The sequence below is a fragment of the Glossina fuscipes genome, unplaced genomic scaffold (genome assembly GCF_014805625.2).
Source record: "Glossina fuscipes isolate IAEA_lab_2018 unplaced genomic scaffold, Yale_Gfus_2 61, whole genome shotgun sequence".
Taxonomy (NCBI): Eukaryota; Metazoa; Arthropoda; class Insecta; order Diptera; family Glossinidae; genus Glossina; species Glossina fuscipes.
Genome location: NW_023998433.1, coordinates 1702116 through 1726938, shown reverse-complemented (window position 1 = coordinate 1726938; position 24823 = coordinate 1702116). Strand labels below are relative to the sequence as shown.

Sequence of the window (24823 nt, the reverse complement as noted above, 5' to 3'; positions counted from 1 at the left end):
AAAGAAGAGGAACACGGAAAACCGCCAGTAAATGCGAAACCGAAAGAAAAAGACGAGAAAGAATCAGAACCACCGAGATATCACATGAAGCCCGAAGAAAAACCTGAAATATTGAAAGATCACATCAAACCGGAACAAACTGGAAAAGAAAATGAACACATGCCCCGGGAAATGAAGAAACCTCATCCAAACAATGGAAAAGAGAATATGTGCCCTGCTACAAAGGCGGAGGAACCGAAAGATATGAAACATTCTTTCCTGCACACAGCCGTGCTTTATGAACCTGAACAAAGTTACGTTTTAGTACAACCTGAGCCACATTTACAATCGATTTTTAAAGGCATCGAAATTATTCCTACCTTCGTGGATCATTCAGTCGGAATTAATTATGTGGAGAGCTGGTAACGCTTACGGAGTGGGGATGGAGAGTAGAATTATAGACAAAGATAGATTTCAAGTCGGGAGAGACGGGAGAGAAAGATAGTAACATACAAAAGCTAATTTCTGGTACTTGCTAACTGGAGAATTTGAAATACTCTCTCCTGAAATTACCGGTGCAACTAGATTGTTTCAGAATTGCAGATTTGCGCAAATGAAAATTTTATATTGATTCGCAATATTATGAGATCTCTGATGCACATTTTGCAACGATACGCCGTGAAATACGAATTTCTGATGCTAAATATAGGAAAAAAAAAACTTGTAAAACGATTACTTACAAAATATTGAATTAAACACAAAAAATGTTCCTACCAAAAACCAAGACTACATCACCTTATAAGTGTACTGAGAGTAGCATGCGTAAGCGTATAATTACTTATAATATTTATATGATTTGCACTAATTGCGAGAGAATTTCTTAAGGGAAATAAATAAATTTAAACTACAAAAGAAATTAAATGAATATATGATGAAAATATGATGAGTTCATTAGTGAACTGTCATGGAACTGCAATACCGATGAAGATATCAGCGGAAAGCTCTTAAATTATGTCATCCGTAGTTATATCTATGTAATTGTGTTTCTGTACGGTAGATATGTTTTAGAAAAAAAAAAAAACTTCCATGCAAGGATAGAATTGAGAGATTACGTTGATGTTTTTTCGTGATAAATGTCATGACTTTTACCAGCTTAAGTAAATGTATATTATTTATAGAATTATTATTAATAAAAATAATTATTTATAAAATTTATGTTCAACAAGTGTTGTGGCTTGCATATGTATGCGAAATGGAAATTGTATTACTACAGCCACCACCGAAGGAAGAGGCTATAGTCATTTCGTCCTAATAGGAAACGTCAGAGACGCGATAAAGGGTACATATTATTGATTAGCGTCGAATTCTCAATCGATCTACTCATTAATATCCGTCAGTGTGTTTCTTGCAAACATTGTAATCTATTAACGTGTTAAAGTTTGACAGAAACACGGGGATCTTGAATGCGGGCTGATACTGAAACGATGCGTCCACGGGCAAGCGTAAACTGACAGTATTTCCGTTTCTCTAGGTAGAAATTTATGCACTTGTGTTCGCCAGTCATACATTGTGAAAGATAGAAAATTGAAATTTCCCAGGTATGTGTTATTGAAAGCACTACTATTCATATTTACAAAAGCCTATTCATGCCCTCATAAAGCGGTAAATAATAAAGTCTATTAGTAAATCAACAATTTCAAAAAAATTCTCTAATACTCTGATCTAGTGTTCTTCTAACGTCAATTCTTCGCAATGTCAATTTTATCTTACCGCAGCGCGGTCAGTTCGAATAAATTTGATATTAATATGATAAAATAAATGGTGGCGGATGTAACATTCGATCCCTGGGGAATATGTTATTTGTATAAAAGCAGATGGGGTTGTGTCCCATCATCTATTAGTAACAGGAATTGAAATAAAATGTAAATGTAAATGTGCAGCATAATTTTTTGGATTCTTGCGATTACTAAAAACTTCAATAATCTGAATAAGATGGAAAACGTTAATGGACTTTTCCTAGAATTTCTAGCCGATATTTGTTAAAGCTGGTGAAAAGGGAGGGAAAGGAAATCAATCTAAGCGTTCCATTAAAATGTTTGTGGTCCACTTTTTTACTGTTTTTTCTTTTTTTTTTTTTTTTTTGATACCCTATTACGTGAGCGTTGTATATGCCTGGAATTTGATTTAATACAAACATTTTATAAATAAATTTGAAATCATTTTTACATGTTATGGGAAACCGGATTACAATGTGAATTATGCTTCAAGATAAAGTTTAATCAAACACTTCGCCTACTATCGTATGACATTTGCTACATTAGTCTCGGTCACATACATAGGAGTTTCTACAGATGGCGAGTTTCACATAATTATATTCTGTAGGCCAATAGTGTTCATCTGTGATTATACACCGTCTGTCGCAGCAATCTAACTGGTCCTTAAAATGTTTTTAGCATAAAATGATAGATGTACAGTTGGCAGGACTAAAAAAAAAGATCGGATTTCTTCTTTATATCTTTAAAATTTATTTTTTTAATCTTCTCTTACATCTATCATCGTGGAAGGGGAAGAGTATACCCTAAGTCTTATTCCATTTCTCATATGAGAAATCCTAAACAATGTATTTTAGGTACATATATGGTGTCCTTGGTCCACCTAATGCAAACTAATGCGAATTTGCTAGGTTCGCTCGTCTGTACACGGCCTGTTGTCGTTCGTGAATTACGTGAGATAAAAAGCGTAAATTAATAAGTATATCTTTGTTTAGTTCGCGGGTGAAACTAAAATGCGCATATGGATGTGACCCGCTCGCAAAAGCTCAAAGACACTTTTTGCTTTTTTCACAGCTTAACTTGAGATGGTCCATGACAAGGTTTCTTCGTAAAACAAAGAGAGAGTCTCCTTAGTTAACTTTTTATCGTTTCTTTTATTTTTGCATTTAGTTATACTTTTAAAATAAAATTTACGCAATTTCTATTTTTCATTAACCATATTAAAGGTAAGTGTGCGTACTTTGATCGTGACAGGCAATTAATACGCAGATGTATTTAATAGTTTTTACGGCAATAATTCAGTTAACGTTTTTTATTTATTTTTTTATTCGTTTTTTATTTACCTAGACATGAAACTAAACTAAGATAGATCAACAGTCGAATTCCATGGACTCTTAGAAGTAAATCTTAAAAAACTAGTAAAAAAACTATATATAAACATATATAATAATAATAATAAAAATAATAATAATAATAATAATAATAATTAAATAACAATTCATGTCATATAATAAATAAGAAAAAAAAAAAAAAAAAACAAAAGAAAAGAGGCATGTACACAACTAGCACAGAGGCAACCAGTATAGAAGCAAATTGCAAGTGAACTCCTAAGCCATCGCAAACATGCAAAAGTTTCACAACCGATTAGGTAAACAACACAAATTAATTTCATTATAATGATCCGGTTAAGATTAAAAATTAATTTAAATACGACATTGGTAAATAGCGCGTATTAAGCAAAGTTGTTTTGATAGATTCCGAATTGAAGAATTGAAGAACTCTTAACGGGTTAAAGAGCTCTTAATTATATTTACATTTACTCAGCTTAAGGAACATGAAGTGTCTAGAGAAGCGATTAGGGACAATAAAGCTTATCTCACTAAGTAATGTGGACGAAACGATATTACCATTAATTAACTTAATTAAGAAGGAGACACCAAGTATAAATCTATGGTTTTCAAGTGACTGTAAGGATAACACAAGCAATCTATTTCCATAAGGAGGCAAAGAGATAAGCGGGTTCCGACCCAAATTCCCAATGGCTTGAATGATCTGTTATGAAGATAAGAGCTTATCCATTTCACTAAACAGAAAGAGAAGCCAGAGGTATAGAGTTTGAAGATCAATAAATTGTGGTTAACTAAGTGAAGCGCTTAACTAAAATCAGTCTATACGACGTCCATGCAAAGGTCACTAGAAAAAGCCTTGAAAATATGGCAGGTAAACTCTAAGAGATTCGTGACAGTAGATCTATCTTTCCGAAAGCCACGCTGGAGCGGAGAAATATAAGAACACTAACTTTGGCGATGCTCCTACAGTTCTCAGCCTAATGTTTATTTCCACATTTGTAAATTGGAATAAGGAAACTACTCTTTCAGCACAAAGAGAAAATACCTAATTTCAAGGACTGAGTAAATATCACTGAAATAACAGCACATAGCTCGAAAGAGCATATTTTAAGTATACATGGTGGCATCCCATCAGTTCCAGGCGTCGAACTATATTTTAGAGACCTTAAATCATCTAAAACATCATTTTCTGAAATGAGCAAGTTAGGAATCAAAACCGAGCTAGATATCGGGTACGGATAGCTGATGTCAGTTGAATCAGAATTAGCCGCTGAAAAATTTCAGAAAAGTCGGAAGTATTCAGCAAAGAAATTAAAGATTTTAATACCATCAGAGAACTCAGAGCCATTGAAAGAAATATGTGAGGGATTTTGGAAAAATAAAAAAAAAAATCTAGGATTTACAAACAGTGAGTATTTTATCGACTGAAGGCGTCTGCAATAATATTAATTAAGTCTATGGCTTGATGCGGAATAGGCAAAACAGTCATAAGCAGAACCACTTTTGACGAATTTTTGAAAAAGTTTGTTTTTCCTATTTTTAAAATATTTAATTGCCTTATTAAACCACGGCAATTATCTATATCTATAAAGTCAAGTGGCTTGTGGTAAATTGAAGTTGCCCAACGCCATATCTATATCAGTAGATTTAGACTTTTCGGCCATATCAAAAATGAGAGCAGTTAGTAGCAGTTAGTTAGCAGTAGAGTTATCCGCGTTTGGGGGGATATAGGAGCAAGTTACGTATAACTGTTTATTGGCAATTTTGCCCCGAAGGAATAACAAACTCAATTGAATAGAATGAGATTGCAGCAGAGACGACCATTAAATTATCACCATCAGAGCGATTCAAGGGGTCCTTTCTGAAAATCTGGAAAGAATTGTGAAAAAGTTCCGACGAATGTTGTTGACATGGAAAAAGAATTAAAAGAGCAAAGAAATAATAAAAAATAAAATTGCCAATGTGGGCAATATTATGCCAACAACATCGAAAATTTTACAATAGACACACAGAGTACTTACGACTTAACCGTTTTCCCGCCTTCCAGATAATAGGCTTTGTTTTTAACTTTAAAAGCAGACATAACCCAGATGCTCTGCCGACCTATAAAAATGGCAAATAAAATTCATATTCTCATAAAAATTCAGTGAAACAAAGAAAGAAAAAGAAAGAATAAGAAAGTTATATACGACTGTGGTCAACTCTTTTATAGCCACTGCCGGTACCTTGAAAAAGAAATAAATTAAATTTCGAAATTTTATAACGTTGAGTGCGCGTGGCAAATAAATTTAATTTTTGAAAGCAGGAAGCTCATTTTGTTTAGCATTGTGGGCGTGTTCTTTCGCCAATGTAAGCCAATTGTCGTACCAGCTTTCGTGTAAGAATTTCCAACATTTTTGTCAGATCTGCCGCCGATTAGGAGAATGTTACAAAGGTGGAGGGAAGGACAGACGAACGGAATATGACATGCTTAGATCGATTTAGATCTCTCGACACTGATAGGGTCTGTAAAGCTCGCTGCTGACCGATGCGAAGGTATCAAATGACATAACGAAGACCAAAGAAAGCGAAACTTACATTAGCTTCATGACGAATTTTACACACCTACCGCTTAGATACCAAATGTCGAACAAAATTTTTTGTAAATATGTGCGTGGAAGGCAAAGAATACAAAAAAAATTCAAATTATTTATTTATCACTTCCCAACACCCAGAAATTTGCAAAGAAAAAAATATCATAAATTTTGTATTCTCTAGCGACATAAACTTCAGACTCGTCTATTATTATTTTGTTGGGACCTTCAAAGGCCTATTAAATAAAATAGAAAGATGAAATTTATTACTCAATACCTTTGATCCGATTTTCGCCGATAGCGATCTTACTCCAATCGGGCAAGCAATAATGGACAGCTGCAAAGTAATTTTGAAAAAAGTGAACATAGAAAAGGATCTTATATTCAAAGTAACTTACAACCTCATGAAACATCTATTTTTTTGAGAGCTTCTCGTAAGGATCAACTAGTAGTAACTATATAAACCAATCTATGGATGGATATTTTTTGATAGATTGTTTTAAATATACATGTATACATATATAGACTTATAAATATTTCAATTTTTATATATCCCTAAAGGAGACAAATATAAATAACTTATTTACTAGTACGTCGACGATAAAAAATATAGCAATTTTCTCATTCCCTTAAGTAGCAGTCCGAGAGACTTTTCAAAGTATGTGCTTCATTAATTACAATTAACTTATTTAAGGCTACTATGGGTCGTGCCATTTGTGTCTAGATTTAATCAGATCGAAGCCATTAAAATTGTTGTAAAACATGCTTGTATTGCTACCACAAATTAACCCATGAACTATATATGATTTTGGGTTTAAGATTCGTACGAACATCTTAACTTGGCCATGTTGTCACAATTAATACGTAAGCTGTGTTGATGGGTATGCAAAAGTTGCCCGACAATGACTATAGTCTCTCTTAGCGATTTAATTGCAGGAATGTTTGACGGTATTGTAGTAAAAAACATGCTACAAATAATAGCATCTACTGATGCAAAAATTTAGTAGGAAGAAGAAGATTTACTTTAGCAGCGAAATTTTTAAATAACATATTAAGTGCCACAAATTTCAATTTCATCTGCTTTTTAACTTTTGTAAGTCGATTCTCTTTGATTCCATACTTGAGTAAATATACATCGAATTCAGAAATCAGAATGCACAGCAACTGAGATTCTAAGGCAAATAAGAATTTTGTGCTGATCAATCGTATGTGGTACGTATGTGTGTATTAATATAAAATATTATATATATATATATAATAATAAGAACTATGAACATAATGAATGGGATATTTACTATACCCTTGGTCTGTAGGTGATGAGTATAAAAACAAGCAAATATGTTGTTAACACCATATTTTCTCACAGGATGATAATAGAAGAGAGAGAGAGAGAGAGAGAGAGAGAGAGAAAGGCGAAAAAAGAGTGATGTTGTGTCATCGGCAGACATTCGAGCACATTTTTTGTATGTGCGCGCGGGCGGGCGATAACGTGGCAGTGTCAGGTAATGTTGCCAAAAACATATTGAATTTAAATCCCTTTTTGCACTTTAACTCCAACGTTTACGTACGTATACAAAGGAATGCCATGCCATGCCATGCCATGCCATGCAATGCAATGCAAAGCATTTACCATTACACACACATACAGCGCACTAACACCCAATCAACCATTTATAAATGATTTTGCCGTATATGTATATATGTCGGTAGATCAGCTTTATATTATATATTCTACCATAAAAATTTTGCATATTTTTGCCACATTGCCGATATTTTCAGCACTTTTGCGGATTTGCACATGTAATGAACCTTGTCACCATCTCAATTTACTTTATTCGCGTCTTAATCAAAACTTCCGTTTCGCTTTATAGCACATCTACACATATTGTGTCGATAGGTTATGTAACCATATTTAAACAAAATAATATTATTTTACTTTTATTTATTTATTTATTTATTTATTTATATATAAGTGTATGTATACGTACGTATATACGTTAATACAATCTATAACCGTACATAGAAAAATAAGTTTTCTTTTTGTGATTATCTATTTCCTTTTTATACATACCGCAGAAGGATGGAGAGTATATTCATTTGTTTGTTGTCATAACGTGCTTTGACATCCAAAAGCATACCTCAGAGATCCTATAAAGCATATATTCTTGATCTGCGTGAAATTCTGAATTAACTAAGCCGCGTTGACGCTCTCCTCCTCGCAAAAATGATAATATATCGGCTTAAAATTTGATAGAAACATCAGAAGTTTACATCTACAGATTGATATTGAAAATAAGGGCATAAGCCCGCAGAAAAGTGTAAGCTGAACGCAACTCCGTTTTCCTTAAAAAAAATTTGTGAGTTTTTGCTCATTACTCACAGGATTTTAAAAGGTGGTGTGTACGCGAGTTTCGGAACCATCCGAGTATAGCGTTCTTATTCGTCTTTTTCCTTTCATTGTTTTTATGTTTTTCTTTTTTTCAACTCACTTCTTTCCTTTTTTTTTTGCATTTGTTTGCATAGATAACAAAATGCAAAACTGCTGTAAAAGGTTGGTTGACTAAAGAGTTTATCTTTGCGTAGGTGTAAATACCGTAACGCAGACGTTGCTCTGTATTTTGAAATTTTTAAATAATCTTTAGATAAATACGATTATGAAAGGAGGAAACAAAAATTTACCGCGGTCAGTATATAAAAAAAGGACGGAGACAAACGTTTTGAGAGTTTGTTTATTTAAAAGAAGTGAAAGTCTCGTTTAGATGACCTTTGCACTTGCGATACAATTTTGTGATAGATAATAGATAGATAACTTTTAAGACAATTTGTTCCCCTTCATTGCAGTTAAATCGAAAATTTATGAAATTATTTACAAGCGCAGCAAGAACATGGGATCTGGAATAGGAATCCGTTTGGCCTCCAAAGAACCTTAAAAAACAAATATTAAAAGTTCAAAATTTTATTCATTGCGATTCGGTTAGATTTGAAGTGAGAGTGAGTGAAGTGGATCGATTTCTGATGAGTCGATGGGTAAAAAACTGGTTTCAAGTTTGACAAGAGTTTTATATCATTCGATATTTAAAAAAAAAATGGAAGCCAACAATTGAACCATTGACTGAATCATTCATTGACTCTTAAATAAATAAATAAACAAATTCATAAGATATATGAACTTGTTCGATTGTGTTTGCGTAGGCGTCTTTTAATTGAAATCTGATCGCAATTTATATCAATTTTTACTTAAAGTGCATGCATTCGCAATGTGAGTATGGGAGGAGCGAATCTCCTCGATGGTACGTATTAGTAAAAGCAATATGGAAGACATTTTTGCATGTTAGCCGATATAAATCGTATCGTTTTTGGTATTTCTGTTTGCTGATGAAAGTGCAAATTCATTTTTTCTTTATAATTTATTTAGAGCAAGAAAATAAATTGTAGGATTAAAATTAAGATGAGCGATAACCACTAAGATTATCGGCTTATTTTTTATTAATGGACAGACTAAACGGTTAATTCAGTCGCTTGCATAAAGTTAAATATTATATTGATATTAAAAGTGTCCAAGAGTTAGTCGTTCCGAATCTTCGAATATTTGAATTCTTTTCGCGATTGCAAAGCATTATATGCATTTAGTCATATGGCTGCTTTTTTTTTTTTTATAACCATCACCGAACCGAGCTTTATGAGACCTCAGAAAGTGTATATACATTTTTGATCAGCATCAAATTTCTCCTAGCCGCAAAAAAATGATTCCGTAGTGTCCAAAGTTGGTCGAAGCATTGCAAGTCCTTGCAGGCAGATTGGTATTGAAAACCACGTAAACTGAGAACATATCTCTTTTCCGAAGAAAAACAAATTCGCATTTGATCATTACTGACAAACTATAGTAGGTAAACCTGTACCAATTTAAGCGGGAACCTGTACCTGAGTAAAAATGGAAAAAATCGATCGTATTTACGCAATATTATAATACATTAAAGGTCTATTTTTCTGCCTAAACGCTTTATGACGCCTGGAAGCAAACTTGAAAAACCTAATGAATTGTGTACATGCTTAGCCAACTTCAAAATCGGAATGCATCTAAGCATCTCCGTCCGTGAATCTGAACATCTGGCCGTCTGCCTAACTTATGGTAAACATGTCCTCGTTGGCAAAAACGAAGATATCGCCAATAATTTGCAAAAGAATTTAAAAATGGCGTGAGTATAAAAGACTCGGCCGTAGTCAGATATAATTATCTGGTTGTTTAAATTGCTTTTGCTATACAAAAAAATATATATATGTATATAAATATATATATATAAAATATAATGAAAAGGATTAAATCTTATACGCATATAATTGGGGTCAATAACTTGTCCGTATCGTTGCTAAGCTCCGATGCAGTGGACAGTGGAAAATTGGCAGTTGGAATGATACCACCTTGTGGCGGAAAAAAAAATTAAATAATTTGTGCAAATTTAATTTAATATAAAATAATGATAAGATTTATTAATATTCTGTATGTTCCAGATGAACGTACAATAATGAAAGTAGATGGAACCAACAACAAAAGCACAACAAAAGAAAATTATATTTTTACAATAACTTTCTTTACAGTACCGTTACATCGCTATGTTTGCGCTCACAAATTAACTGACTATATAACTTAACATGTAATGAGCATTGGGGGAATGAGCATCCGAATCGCCATAACAAAAAAATGCCGTCGATGACATTTTTTTTCGAAAACGAATCGCTTAAAAACTCCGCAAAAAAATTCGCAAAACCTAATTTATCAAAAAAAAAAAAAAGAAGGAAACGAGAAACTCTCACAATGGTTAAAAGAGGGTTTTATTTTTGAAGGAATTGTCGAGGAGCATGCTTTCGGCAGAACACATTTAAATTTCGAAAATCCCATTTTCAAAACGCTTTTGCTTCACCACCAATCTGGAACGTTTGCACGATACAATTGGCTTAAGGATTCTAGTCGAATAAGGGGTTCGCAGTGATGTCTTCAGAAATGAGAATGAGTTTTTTCGAAAGTCAGCTCCCGACACTAATCTCTTCATCCTATCATTCTCGATTACTTTGAAGGGATCACTTATGCCAATAGAAAAAAAAAATTAAGAAAAAAATAGAATAAAGGAAATCAGAAAGTGATAAGACCTTTTAAAGCAATGGCAATCATTGCGAGATGACGGTAAAGCTAAGATCTGCAAACCGTTTTCTTTTGTTGTTTCTTTAACATGTGGCTAAATGTTTTCGAATCTTTTATTATCGAAAAAATGAAAACTTTAGAACTTTATTTTCTTGCAAAACTGGCGCGACTCTCCGCATTCTTCCCAAATTTGTCTGCATTGAATTTATTGGATTTGTGTAAGTGAAAGACAAATAGTTTTTCATTTTTGTTTACTCATAAATCTCGTATAATATATTATCTGTTACAAGAATTAATATATTCCAAATATGATTTTGAGGAAAAACATTTACACTTTAGAATAACGACAATCGTATCGTTATATTCTGACACCGTAACGTGCCGCTAGTGAAAAGAGAAAGAATTTGTCTTCTTCTCATACTTTTTATGAGTTCTTTTTTTTAAACATACAATCCCGGAGGAATAGTTGTAGTAAAATTAACTTCAATATCAAACTCACAAACAAAAAAAGAAAGAAAGAAAAAATGCTGTATAACTTGTAATGTCTCTGCGATGTTACTCAAAATACAGTTGACAGTGTGGTGTTAACGACAGGCATCAATATATGACCGATACTCGCTTTCGGGCCAAATAAATCGTTCTTTCCGTTAACAATAATACCGAATCGAAAGGATATTGTTAACTATTTTTTATTTAATTTTGCTTAAATTTCGCAATATATTATATAAGAAAGAGAATAGGAAAGAGATTAGAAGTAAAGAGATTAAGAAGAGAAAAATGAAGAAAAGGCGATATGGTGCGCAAGCCTGTGAGGGAGAGGGATGCCGATAGGGATCAGGGGAGAAGAAGAAAATTAAAGGGAGATCAATAGCGATATATATATATATATATATATATATGTGTGCCGAGATATATAGTCTTTTATGTAAACAACGGCAAATATCTAAAAACTCTACGTACTCTATATGCACATATGATGGTGTAGTTGCAGAAGTATCTTGAGATTTTATTTAAATAGCAAAAATATGAAGCGAATGCATTGCAACATATGAATTTCATTTGGTTTGTTTTGTACTGCATTACAAAGCTGTACTGCTATTATAAATGTCACAGAAGGGAGCACTTGTTCTGGGTAGTACATGACCAGAATTTCCACAAGAGCATGACATTCTGTACAATAATAAAGCTTTTTTATTTTGTTTTTCTTCATTTTTGTTTTTTTTTTTTTGTTTTTTTGCGACCTTTTATTATCACAATGAAACAAAGAGAACATTAAAAGCAGTCCGTACAATACATATTTATATACATACGTTTCATTTAAAAGTATAGTAAGTGTCAGTAAGCGTGACAGCTTTTGTTTGTGTGTGTGTCGGGCGTTCCGTGTGTATATCCGGAATTTACATACATTCATACATATCTGTATACGCATATATATGTACGCAAGCAAGCATGCAAAAATCGCCCTTTTCCCATAAACTGTATGATATATATAATAAGTGTAAACATTTCGACATAGGTGCATGCAAAACCTTATCATTGGCAAGCACCCAATTATCATTGTTATTATGTCTCTGGAAGGAATAAATTTGTTTGGGTTTAGCATGACAACGCAATTCCAAAGTGGTTCACTTTAGTACGAGTTCGACCACGAATGGCTAAAGCAACAAATGAGTATATATATATATGTTTATATATTCGTTGTTGTTGCGTTTGTATGAATGTACCGTAAATGGGCAAAAACAAGGTTCTTGTCTTCGTTATTTTCTTCTTATTTCTCTATTACTTTTTCTGCTTCTTCATCTTCTACTTATATAGATATATATATATTATTATTATATATATTTGTCTTTCTGTCTTCATCTTGCTGTGACATTCAATGAAAACTAATATAAAAATCTTACATATTTGTATATATAGATAAAGCATAGAGTAGATGATGTAAAGTGAAAATGGTTTTTTTTTTTTTCATAGAATACACTCATACATAAGGTCTAGCTGGCTATCCCGACCATTTGTATTTACAATTGTAAGTAAACTCATGCATATATAAATTACTTTACATAAAGCTATCTGCAATTGTCGCCGTAATGATTATCAAAAAACATGACGATAAATTGCTAGAGCAGCAACTACGTTATTAGACACACATGCTGAAATATATATATATATATATATATATATATATATATACACACACACACACACACACACACACACACACCCACACATTGTATACATGCATTAGAATTCTAACATACAACAGCAAAGAATGTTTGTTGAGTGCTTATAACGTATAAGTAACATTTAATAAATGGATGGTTTGAATAAATTTATTCGCTTGTGCGAGCAGATAAAAATGCTCGTATTATAAGAAACTCTATTGTAAAAATTTGAATATTTAGCACTTGTGGTGTGAGGACGGCCACACTCCTTCCTTCCCCTTTCGGGGGAAGCAGTGTTCACGAAAGCGTTTATTAGCCTCTTAAGGATATTTAAGATTATTTGTTAATAAATTAATTGGTTGGCTTCTGTCTTTTTTTTTTTTTATTTTAAAAATCCGCAGGTATTAATTAATAGCTTCAAATAGAAAACTAACGTTGAAACGTTTTTCGATTCTTCACCTTGTAGTCAAGTCAGCAATTTTTAACGCTGCGGCTATAAGTTATGCAACGCATGTCTTTGCAAACGCAAAACTAAGGTAAATAATTTTTTTTCTTTTTCTTACGGAATGGTTGAGAGGAAAATTTATGTCTGGAATATGATTAATTTTTAGATTATTGAAAACAATTTCTGATTCGTATATAAACTGCTTCACTATCAAACGATGGTATCAGTTGTGATTGCGATATTATTAGCAAAAGCAAAAGACAAAAACTCTTTTCTTAAAAAAGTTAATTAAACGAAAGATGTTGAGATTTGTAAAAATTCTCTTTGCCGTCACTGCATTGACAGTAATTGCGGCTGAAGCTCCTAATTCTCGTAGCTTGCGTTCACAGCCTTCAAGACGTAATCATTTTTTCGCACGTCAAGTTGCTGAGATAGCTGCAACTGATGCCGTAACACCTTATCCTTCAGCTGATGAACTAAAACCTGAATTACCGTTCGAAGAAGTCGGTAATAATTTCAGTCAAGAAGAACAAATATTTGGTCAAGCAGACGCGGTGAATGGTCCACCAAGTGCTAAACAGGACCCTAAATTACGACAATCTGAACATATTGAACCACAAATTTTCGAAACTAATTTTCGAACGAAAATTGACGTTTCTGACGAAACAGTAGAACTAGCAGCGGGCGAAGAAGTCACAACATCTTCTCGTTTAATTGATCGTCGCAGATTTATCAATCGACGTCCTGCCAAATTGCGTCAGAAATCTGTAACAACTCGGCAAACGCTGCGGCCACATTTGATCCCTGAAACTTTATCTTTCTATCTAACTCAATAAATTACATTTTTTTTATTACATTAATGCCCTTCCATTTGCCCATCAAATAATAACAATAAAGACTTGTTTCTCATATGAATATATGCTTTTAGTATGCGAACTGTGCTCTCAAACTTTAACTTTTTGCGAAATAAATTTGTTGAACTTTTAATGTATTGTTATGAAATTCGCTTTTTCTAATATACCGGATCGCGGATATTTTGTTCAAGAGAAATACACTTCAAAGCTCTTTTATTTACAATAATATTCCTCTAAACGTAGGATTATTCACAATTTATTTTTGGCAATACTTTCGACTGTTTAACTCAATATTCTTCTTCTACTCTATTGCCTTTCACAAATATTCTATTTATATACATTTCTATCGTCATATTACTATTACCTAATTTTATGACTTGATTTTTAATTCGTTAACCTACTTTTTTGGTAAACGTTTTGATTGGCCTGCAGCTGCCTGACGCCTCGCGAGTGTGTATTTGGTTTCTTTTCTCTTTAACGAAATTTATTATTTGGGAAAATGACTTAGCTGGAATCAACTAGATTTCGGATTTCCGTAACAGTATTCTTTACAGTTTTTATAAAAATAAAAAAACGAATTATATTAAATTAAACAATACATCATAAAAAAACATCATATATTATTTGTAGAGTGTCAATTCGAAAAGGTTTGCACCATGTGAATGGATACTCGTATCGTATATATATCTAGTCGGAAGACGTGTTGCCACTTCGTTGGTTTCATTATTCTGAATATCTCACGTGAAATACAAAAATTTCGATCTCATTTACAACTAATCTAATCCATTTTCACACACGTCATTAGACATCTTGAAGTTGAAAGGAAGTCCATAGCACTCGCTTGGCTGTATCCGTACAAGGTTACCCATAAACTGTACGAGCCGGTCTTGATCGTTGGGCACGTTTTGAGTTGTTTAAGTTTTTTTATTTTTTTTATTTTTTTTACTCATTATTCGTACTCTACCGTGGAGAGATCCATGCGCGTTTATTATATAAATTCTTTTTATCTCTAAAATGGAAATAGAAGACCACGCTCACAATCGTTCATTATAATATCAAGAACGATGGGTATAGATTTATATTTGTTTTGCTTGAACTGAATGAAAATTTTATTGATATATTCGCATTCATTCTCTCAGACACACATAATGCACACCTAATGAAATTTTGATTGAATTCATCTTTGAACGATTAATTAACAGGAAGGTGTACATCAAATGGAACGATGACTTATGTTTCTAAGTAAATTAAATTGTAGAAAGAGGGTCTCCCAAGGCATATAATCTTTGCATTCTCTTGACCGAAATCACTACTAAGTGTTACTGAACGTCTGCATATGGCTGTGTGTGTGTGTGTGTGTGTGTGTTGGGAAAAATAAACATTTCAAGAGGCTGGCAAAAAATAACATCAACAGGTCGGTCAATCTTTAAATATCCCACACTATGCAGCATGTATTGACGTATATATATACATATACATATATATATATATATACATAAGTGTATACATAAATTTAGCAGGCAGAAAATGTACAAATAATACAATACAAATTAAACAAAACGGAATTTCGGCATTTAGCATTTTGTGTGTATTTCTCTAATAATCTTCTATATTGATTATGAAAAAGCATCTTAGACAATCTTCGTTATATACATGGGCGACATTTATTGAAAATTGCAGTCAATGATAAATCGTATTGCATGCAAAGTAAGGATTAATTGAAATTGAAATTAGTTCTGAATGCAATAACGAGTACAACCAGTATAACAAGTACTACAACCAATATTCACAGTTAAGTTGCCGAAGTGTGCACAGAAGAATGTAACGCTTTTTCTCTCTTGAGGTGTTTTGTCTTCGACTCTGAGCTTAAAGTGTTTCTGTTTTAGTTATATATCAGTTCCGTATGCTAAGCACGTTTAGGGTCGGTTGGCTGGCTGTGTTTGCCTGACTAACTGAAAGTCTAGATGTGAGCACAAAATGTGTACACTTGTACATATATATATACACATTACATGCATACATATATATATATATGCTTTTATATATGTAATTGCCTGATTTTGTTTTATTTTTGTTTTCTGCTCTTTGGTGTGATAAAATATAGAAGTGTGTCTGTATATGAGTATCAGTATGCTCAAACATTTGTGTTATGTGTATGTACAGGTATTGGAGTGTCTTTGTGAATAATGATCGTTATTTAATTTTATTGTTATCAAATTATTTCGTTTCCTTTTTCAAGGGCCCAGCATATAGAAGAACAGCAAAAAATAAAAAATTGAATTAAGAAAACAAACAAAAAAGGTCTGTCAATAAATAAATTAAACGAAAATAAAAAGCAGGCCTCATACCTGATTTCGAAGCGACTATTAAATACTCATAAAGTCGCGCGAATACAAGATATACCGCCAAGAAAATGTTCCTAATTTTCATTATTCACATATTTCGTCGCAGAAAATATATTCAAAAAAAATATGAAATTTTACAAAGCGTTTCAAAGAAGATCGAATTTATGCGAAGATGAAAATTCTTTTCATCGTCAAGTGCGGCAGAATTTACTTTTATCGTATCTATTGTCACTGCTTAGTCGGTGAAAACATAACACTTATCGGTTCGGCACACTTCCACCATCCGCTTTTCTTTCCTCGCTGCGTTCTGTCCATCAGCGCGTTACATGAATAACCGACAACCGCACCGAACCATTTATACTCATCGCTCCTTAGCCCAAAAAAAAGACAAAAGAAATAAAAGAACAAAATTCTCATACTCTCCAATATGGAGTGGTCGCAGCTCATTTCCTCTAGTTGCAAAGTAAAAAGTTTTGTCGTAGAGGCATATTCAAGAAGAAGTGCATTCAAGATTTCAAACCGGCCAAGAATTGGTGTTTTTGTGGAGTTTTTGAAGATTGTTCTGCACGTTATAAAGGCATTAAAAAAGAATTCAATTTTGATGCATTACAATATTGGGAAGGCGCGATAAATTTTTTTTCATTTTTGTGCAAAAATGCTATAGCATCGCCTATAGAATCTGAGCTCAAATTTCAATTTAAGTGGCGATGTCTTTAAATCAATTTAGAATTTGATGTTGATTAAGAATGTGTATAGTTTGTGGGGTATCTGATGCTTCCATCTGGGCGTTGCAAACGTTTTGACAAAATGAATATACTCTTCCTTCGGTGATGGATATAAAAATAGTCATTAGCTAAATTGATCTTTCAATGTCACTGTCTACACATTGCTGACGTTTATCTGAGTCGGCTACGTTTATGGACGACTAGATTTCAAAGCGAAGTTCAAAACTTTCTGATAATTCGATAGAAAAACATTACCGCATGTTTTAGAGATGTTCAAGAAAGAAATCCCCAAGACAAATTTTTTATTTATTCAATGTTATTATTTTAGTCGGAAAACCTCGAGTACAACTTGAAGAATTGTATATATATTGTATATAAGCTAACACGTCCGAAAATTGACTTTATGTTCATTTTAAACTTTATCCACCCGAAAATTGTGACAATGTATTATATGTCTGGGATTTTGAAATGAAAGATACGTAACCTCCTAGTCTCCTTTTTCTCTTTTCAACAGAATATAGAAAAAATCGTTAAGTTGCTTCTTTTTTTTTTCAGTTAAATGTACGCTAATTAGTCCATTATAGTTATCGTTAAAAATAAATTGTGTAATATATATATATGTATAAGATTTTTATTTAACTTATCCAATGGTGAATTGTAAACTACTCCTACTAATGACACTAATTTGAAATTTTCGTTAATTTTCTCTTCTTCTTTCCAATTTTTTAAACACTGCAGACACGTGCAAATCATGTTTTTGTGCATTTCAGACTTAAGGATGAGTGCGACTTCGGCGTATTATTTAAAATGTCGCCATTGGGAAACTTGCTTGCAGATAAATGATGAATGCTCTATGAATGATGATACCATCCAATATGATAGGGACTCAAAATCTTACACTGATCAATCGTAGATATATGTTTATATTTTGAAATCGTTGAATCACGTATCGCATCGGATGTTATAAAGAGAATGAAATATCTTTTATACCTAACGGGTTGAGAGGTAAGCGCAAAAGGAACAAAAAGAACGTAACGCTGAAACCAACCAAGTATATGGATGAAAATTTCATATGCAACACGTTGATTGTCTTTTTCATTGTTGGTTGCTTTTTGTCGAACTGAGCGAATACAACAAATACAAATGATTTCCTATTTCCGTTCTAATGGTGGTTATTTCGGGTTAGTCGTTGGGGTGTTCTTTTTTGTTTTTTGCTGTCGGGAGATGAAAGTATGCATAGAATAATATATTTATTTATTTAGAATTTCTTTTTATTATATTTATGTGTATGGTATGTATTTATTCGTGAATTTATCCATATAGATGTGTGCCTTTGTTATACTGACCTAGAAATGTGTGTGCATATATACATATATAGTCTTCTATTCATTTAGCTGTTGCTTTAGTGCACTAACGTGTGTTTTGTGTTTTTATTCAAAAAAAAAAAAAAAAAAAAAAAAAGAAGAAAACAAAGAAAGAAAGACAGTGAGTGTATTATAAAAAAGTAAGAAAAACTAAAAATGAAATTAAAAATTCAAAAAGGAAACTTGAAAAGAAAAAACAATCAACAATTTATTAGATAAATTAATAATAAATTTTAATAATTGTCGTTTAATTCACCTTAGCTTGGAGAGTTCACAATAAATATCTTATATAATATTTAAATTCTACATTTTTTAATTTTGCACTGCCCACATATTTCCCAATTTATCTTTATCATCTTTCATTACACTTTAGCTGATTTACATATATTTTCATAATAGTTATGAATATCAAAATTAAGCATAATTTTTATTCGATAATTTCTGCGTACTGCACTCACTACGAACTGCAATTTCTCATTGATGGAGAATCATTTTTTCAGTTCTTTGAATCATTCTTGTTACGATTGTAATATTTTACAAGTTTTAATCATAGCTGTTTACTCGTTATCGAAACTTAGTCTTTAGATTTGCAATGAATATACATATCAATTACCGATCTTATAAAGTTCATATCGTCCGTCGATAGGTAACGTTCATCAATGAATTTTTACTTCTCGACCGACGAGATATTCTTAAATAGCTCTAACTATTCGATGAAACTTTTTCCTACAATCGTTATGAATTGAAGTGTGTGTCCGATTGCCGTTGAAAACTATTTAAAATTTAAGAGTGACGAGGTATCCAATTAATCAATTAATTCGCTTGTAATTAATAGACGGCAAGGAGGCGTCAAGAAGGAGAATATATTTCTTCTCTCAATTTGTTTCAAATGTGAATATTATTCGACTATCGACTTATCTACGAATTTTCAAAATGTTTTTGTAAATTTTCAGATTCTCAAACAATTTTCAAATATTAATAAGAGCACCAAGCTAAATAATTTCTGTCCAGATGAGTAGCCAAGTAGGCAAAGGATACCAACTCCACCGTCGGGAGTTTAAATCTCAAGTGCGATAGAGTTTTCAATGCAGGCGAGCATATACAGTCAAATCTGTTTTTGTGCGGTCTTTTTTTATACGCTTTTTTTTTGTGCGATTCTTTTTTTTGTGCGATTCTTTTTGTGCGATTCTTTTTTTGTGCGGTATATGAATATCGACACATTGAATTTCGCCGAGAGGTTAGGTCAATCTGAACTGTGTTGGCATCACTTTTTTTGCTATCAGTGTGTATGTACACATTGCAACAGCCATTTTCATACCTATTGCATTAGCCTATTTCATTAGGCATGCTCAATGTTCTTATGCATATATTGCATCAGCCAATTTCAATACATACTGAGCCATCTAATAACTTTAGTTAATTGCTGACCTTTTAACCATTAAGACGAATTTAAATTTATAGTGAGATTAAAGGTAAATTAATTGTTTTCCCTATTTAGATATAGTTTTTTATGATTTTTATTTTATTTTTAGTCATATGTACTCCCTTAAAATGAATAATCGTAACCAAAAAAAAGTGAAAAGAAAGACAATTACATTAGAAACTAAAATTGCAATATTAAATAGACTAGCAGATGGTGAAGGATCCACAGCTCTTGGTAAAGAATATAAATTAGGTGAATCCACTATAAGAGCAATACAAAAACGTGCAAGTAGAATAAATGAATCTGAAGATTCTGCAACAAACGAAAGTGGTAAAAGAATATCATACATGTTAACAAAAAATAAATCAACTGTAGTATCTTCAAGTGACGAAAGCGATTACGAACCAGTTTATCGCAAAAATATGCGCGTTTTGAACTACGACGAGTAGTATTGAATTATGTACATTTTGAAAATTTCTCCTTGTTTAAAATTAGAAATTAAAATTTTTTTTAAATGTTTCAATGTGTAATTTAATTATCTATTTTGTTTGGAAAGCACTTTCTTGCTATTTCGTGAAGCTTTGACATATTTTCTAAGTGAGACTTTTTTTATGCCGTCCCTCTCTACCGCATAAAAAAAATTTTCTTTAATATGCTGTGAAAAATTATTTCTTATAGCTATTTATGAAGTTTTTGAATATTTTTTTTTGTGCGGTTTTTTTTCTGCGGTCCCTATCGACCGCACAAAAACAGGTTTGACTGTATGATCTAAGTAATCCGGCAGCCTTCAAATCCATACTTTGTAAATTTTGTTTACAAAATATATAGATAATAAATAAAAAGCAAATAAATAAATCAACGATTTTTATATAACGGAGAAAGTGAGAATCTATAGGAACGTTGAGAGATATTCTGAATCCGTTTTCGACTGCTCGACATACATTAAATTCGGCTATACTCAAGAGACGATAACACAGAAGAATTGTTGTTGGTATTGTGGAAATTTAACAAAGTTAGTAATCAAATATAAAAACAAATTTATTTGAAGCAATCGAGATCGGTTTGTTAAAAGACCATAGTGGGAGTAGTTATTCATATAATGACTTTACAAACTAAGGTGCTATGCGGAAAGTGGTCGGAAAACAGATCCGATCCTGATGATTTTCAGTAGCGTTCGTCCTTAGATCAAAATGTCTTTATGTACCAAATTTTATCAAAATATCTCAAAAATTGCCATCTGCAGGCTGAACACAAGAAAACAAGGCTGACAGACGGACAGGCAGTATACAAGTTCTAATCGATTCATAAAATGGTTCTCAATCGTTCTAACGAAAGATGGGTCTATTTCAAGTGCTTCTTGCATGCATCCGGTTTAACTTAATATACCCTTGTATCACAAGTGGTGTATATATTATGTGTATATAATTGAAAACATTTTCACTTTTTTATTTTGACTATAGTGTCCTATCTTTAGAACATAAGTTCCACTGCTCAAAATTTCTTTGACTGTTCAATTTATTTTTATCAAAAAGAGAAAAAAGTCGTCATTTAGGTAAAAGATTGAAAAAGTAAAACTCGTGGAAATAATTGTTACTTGTTTACTGGCATTGTTATCAGCCAATTCTTACCATATGTGCACGTACGTGGTATACAATATTGGAGGACTGTTTGGTATTAGCAAAAGTTGTGTTATTAAGGCTTGAGTTCTTACCGCCGTAGTAAGGGAGTTTTCCTTTAATAATACTTTTTCTGAGTTCGATCTTGCAATTGCATGTGTAGTTGCCAACATAAAAGATGTGTTCTCAGATTCCCAAACGGTGTTGTTGTTATATTCATTGATTTCAGGGCTGCTGTTGCGCTGCGGTTCAGCGCCGTAAAACTGGATTCTAGGCGAGGCGATAGTTAAATAGGACGTATAGAATAGATAATATTTTGTATGGCTTCATTTAAGTTCACGTTAGGTCTGCTAGGCAGTGCAACAAATGCTTCAGTCATAAATAAAATTATTGAGAGAGAAAGTAGCATCAACTGTATTGTTATATATCGGGACTATTGCGCTCTGTATTATATTTTGCTTTAGCATATTTTCGGTAGTTAATGATGTACCTAGAAGCTTGGTATGACGTAAAAGACGTCAGCAGAGCATTGGTTTAATGGTTGTATACTTTATCATTATCATCTAGCTTTAATTCATTTTGCTTTTCGTCCCAAATCTTGTTATTATGATGTTACCTTATATTATCTTATCTTATTAGAACTATGTCGTTCAATTTGATCGTAGGTAGAGGTAAAGATGTTCTTGGTTTAAAACCGACTAACGGATATGTTTCTTTAATGTTGCGGTAAAAAAGTATCTCAGTATAATACCCCTTTTACTAATTTATTTAATGTTTTTATATTCTCGAGTCCTATATGAGAAATAATCAAAGATTTTTCATTGAGATCGATGACTGGTTATTCAATTTTATAAAATCAATAAACTTGAAAAGCATTGAAATCGAAAGTTATAGTCAATCATCATGGATGCAATTTGGTCAAGAGCCAAAACCTTTTTAATATAGAACTTAAATGGATTTACGATTTGTTTAAATGCAACAAATTTTATTGTTATTGGCCATATTTAAAATTACTTTATTGCTGGTTAGTGAAGTTCGTTCATTCCGTTTGAAGCCATTAAATCTGCGAAACCCATGTGCATACGTTTGAATGGTTTTCTTCTTCACATTACAATTTTGTAAATTTGGTATTGTGTTAATTAGTTATTTTTGCATGTCTCTATATTATTATATAATAATATTTGTGCATATATGCATGGATGTGCTCAATGTACGTGCCTTGTTAGTTAAATGTTTGACAAATAAACATTTGTTCATTCGTCTTCAAACCATGTTCTTCTTTTACATGTATAGACAGGTATATAAATATGTAGGATCCATTGATAAAGAGAGATAGATATATATGTACTACATTATAAGATATATGTGCTATATGGTAGCTTTAAATTTAGTCATTAATTTTTGTTTGCTGCCTTAAGATTTTTATTATTTGTATGCGAATTGCGTCGATTTTCTAAAAAAAAATTATCTTCAATGTGCTTTTTTTTAATTTTTATTTTTTTTTTATTTTTATATTTATTTGTTTTTTTTTTTATTGTATTGGCTTTGACCATGCTAGGACCTTATGAAGAGTAATTAAGATATAAATCGAATATATGCAAATATTTAATGTGTACAATTATGTCAAGTTCAAGATCGTAGTAGATACGCCTACCTGATCATTCATCGTCGAAGTTGCCGAGTGCTAAGTTATACCAAATGCAAAATGGGTGAAAAATGGTGGGCGTTTAGATTACGCATATTTTTTATTCAAATTGCAGCCTTTTTCGGCAGCATATGAACTATGTCATAACGGAATAATTGATCTAATTGAAACTATCTGTGGATGGATGCACGACTATTCTAAGAATGCAAGATCTGCTCACACTCAGAAAGGATAAAGCCTTGCGAATAGGGTGGTGGAAGTAGCGCTTTATATGTCGGAGCTGCTAATGTCGTGTGCATTGGCTTTCGGCATTGCCGCACGGTGTTTTGCTGAAAAGCTATTCTATCATATCTCTTGACATACTGCGATAGTTTGGTTCAGCCAGATCGTTTAACAATACACTACGAGCAGCTGAACTTACCCATTTTGTTACTAACTCTCCTACTGCTTTACTGTGCTGTTGTAAACGGACTTTTCTTTTAATTAAAGAGAAAAAGTAACGCTTGCCAAATAGTTCGATGTAATCGAAAGAAATCGATAAAAACCACGCTCGGCAATGCATATTCATTATCGAATCGATTTAACCATGTCCGTCGGTGTGTCTGCCCGCCTGTGTAATAATTGTTGTAAACATTCTCGCAAACGCGAAGCTATCGACTTCAAATTTGGCGCAGACAGTGGGAGTTCGTGCACGCCGGCTACTATTGAAAATGTGCCAAATCGATCAAAGGACACGCCCATAGCACGACGTAAACCGAACACGCTTCTGTTTTTCAAAGGGAATGAAAAATTGGTTTTTTGCTCACTACTCCTAAACTATAGCAAATAAATGTACAAAACTTTGAGCGCATATTCTGTGGGTGATGCTGTAGCATTTGTGTCAATATTTAATGATTTTTTCAATACCTTTATAACGCGCAGAAACAATCTCCAAAAACTCCATAAAGTATAAAAATTTTTAGCCAGTTTCAAATTTTGGCTTCACTTAAGCATATCCGCCTATTCGACTGTGTCCATCTGTGTGTTTGCGCAAATTTGTAGCATTTTTGGTAAACATTCTCTCGTCAGCGAAAATGAAGATATCGCTTCAAAATTGCAAAAGAATTTGGAATTGACCTAAACTTTTCAAAGGACACGCCTACAACGCCCATATGCTTCTACGTCAAAAATCTCTATTTTGTAAATTAGAAGAAATCAACTGTGCCCATACCATATTATAGAGTATGAGAATTTTGTTCTTTCACTGCTTTTACCTCTTCTTCGGATAAATGGTGATGGATATGAAAGATTCGGTCCCGACCGAATTTAATTTTCTTATTCGTTTCACTTGAAAACTATATTGAGAAAAATTGGTACAATGTATATTAATGAAAATATTTTCCGTCAATTTCTTAAAAGTTCATTCTATAAATTCTTTATTATTCTTTAAAATTT

At 32.6% G+C, this 24823-nt stretch overlaps 2 protein-coding genes across 2 annotated transcripts in view; both read left to right on the top strand.

The window, feature by feature from the left end:
• Positions 1–446, top strand: part of LOC119637902 — a 1172-nt gene extending 726 nt beyond the window's left edge. The window contains exon 2 of the mRNA XM_038034343.1: positions 91–446. Within this exon, the coding sequence (XP_037890271.1) occupies positions 91–405 (315 nt within the window). The 3' untranslated portion in view covers positions 406–446. The remainder of the gene's footprint in view (positions 1–90) is intronic.
• A 13166-nt stretch (positions 447–13612) lies between these two features.
• LOC119637901 lies at positions 13613–14253 on the top strand. Its single transcript, XM_038034342.1, has one exon. The coding sequence runs from the start codon at positions 13717–13719 to the stop codon at positions 14251–14253; it is 537 nt and encodes a 178-aa protein (XP_037890270.1). The 5' UTR covers positions 13613–13716.
• Positions 14254–24823: the final 10570 nt, after the last annotated feature.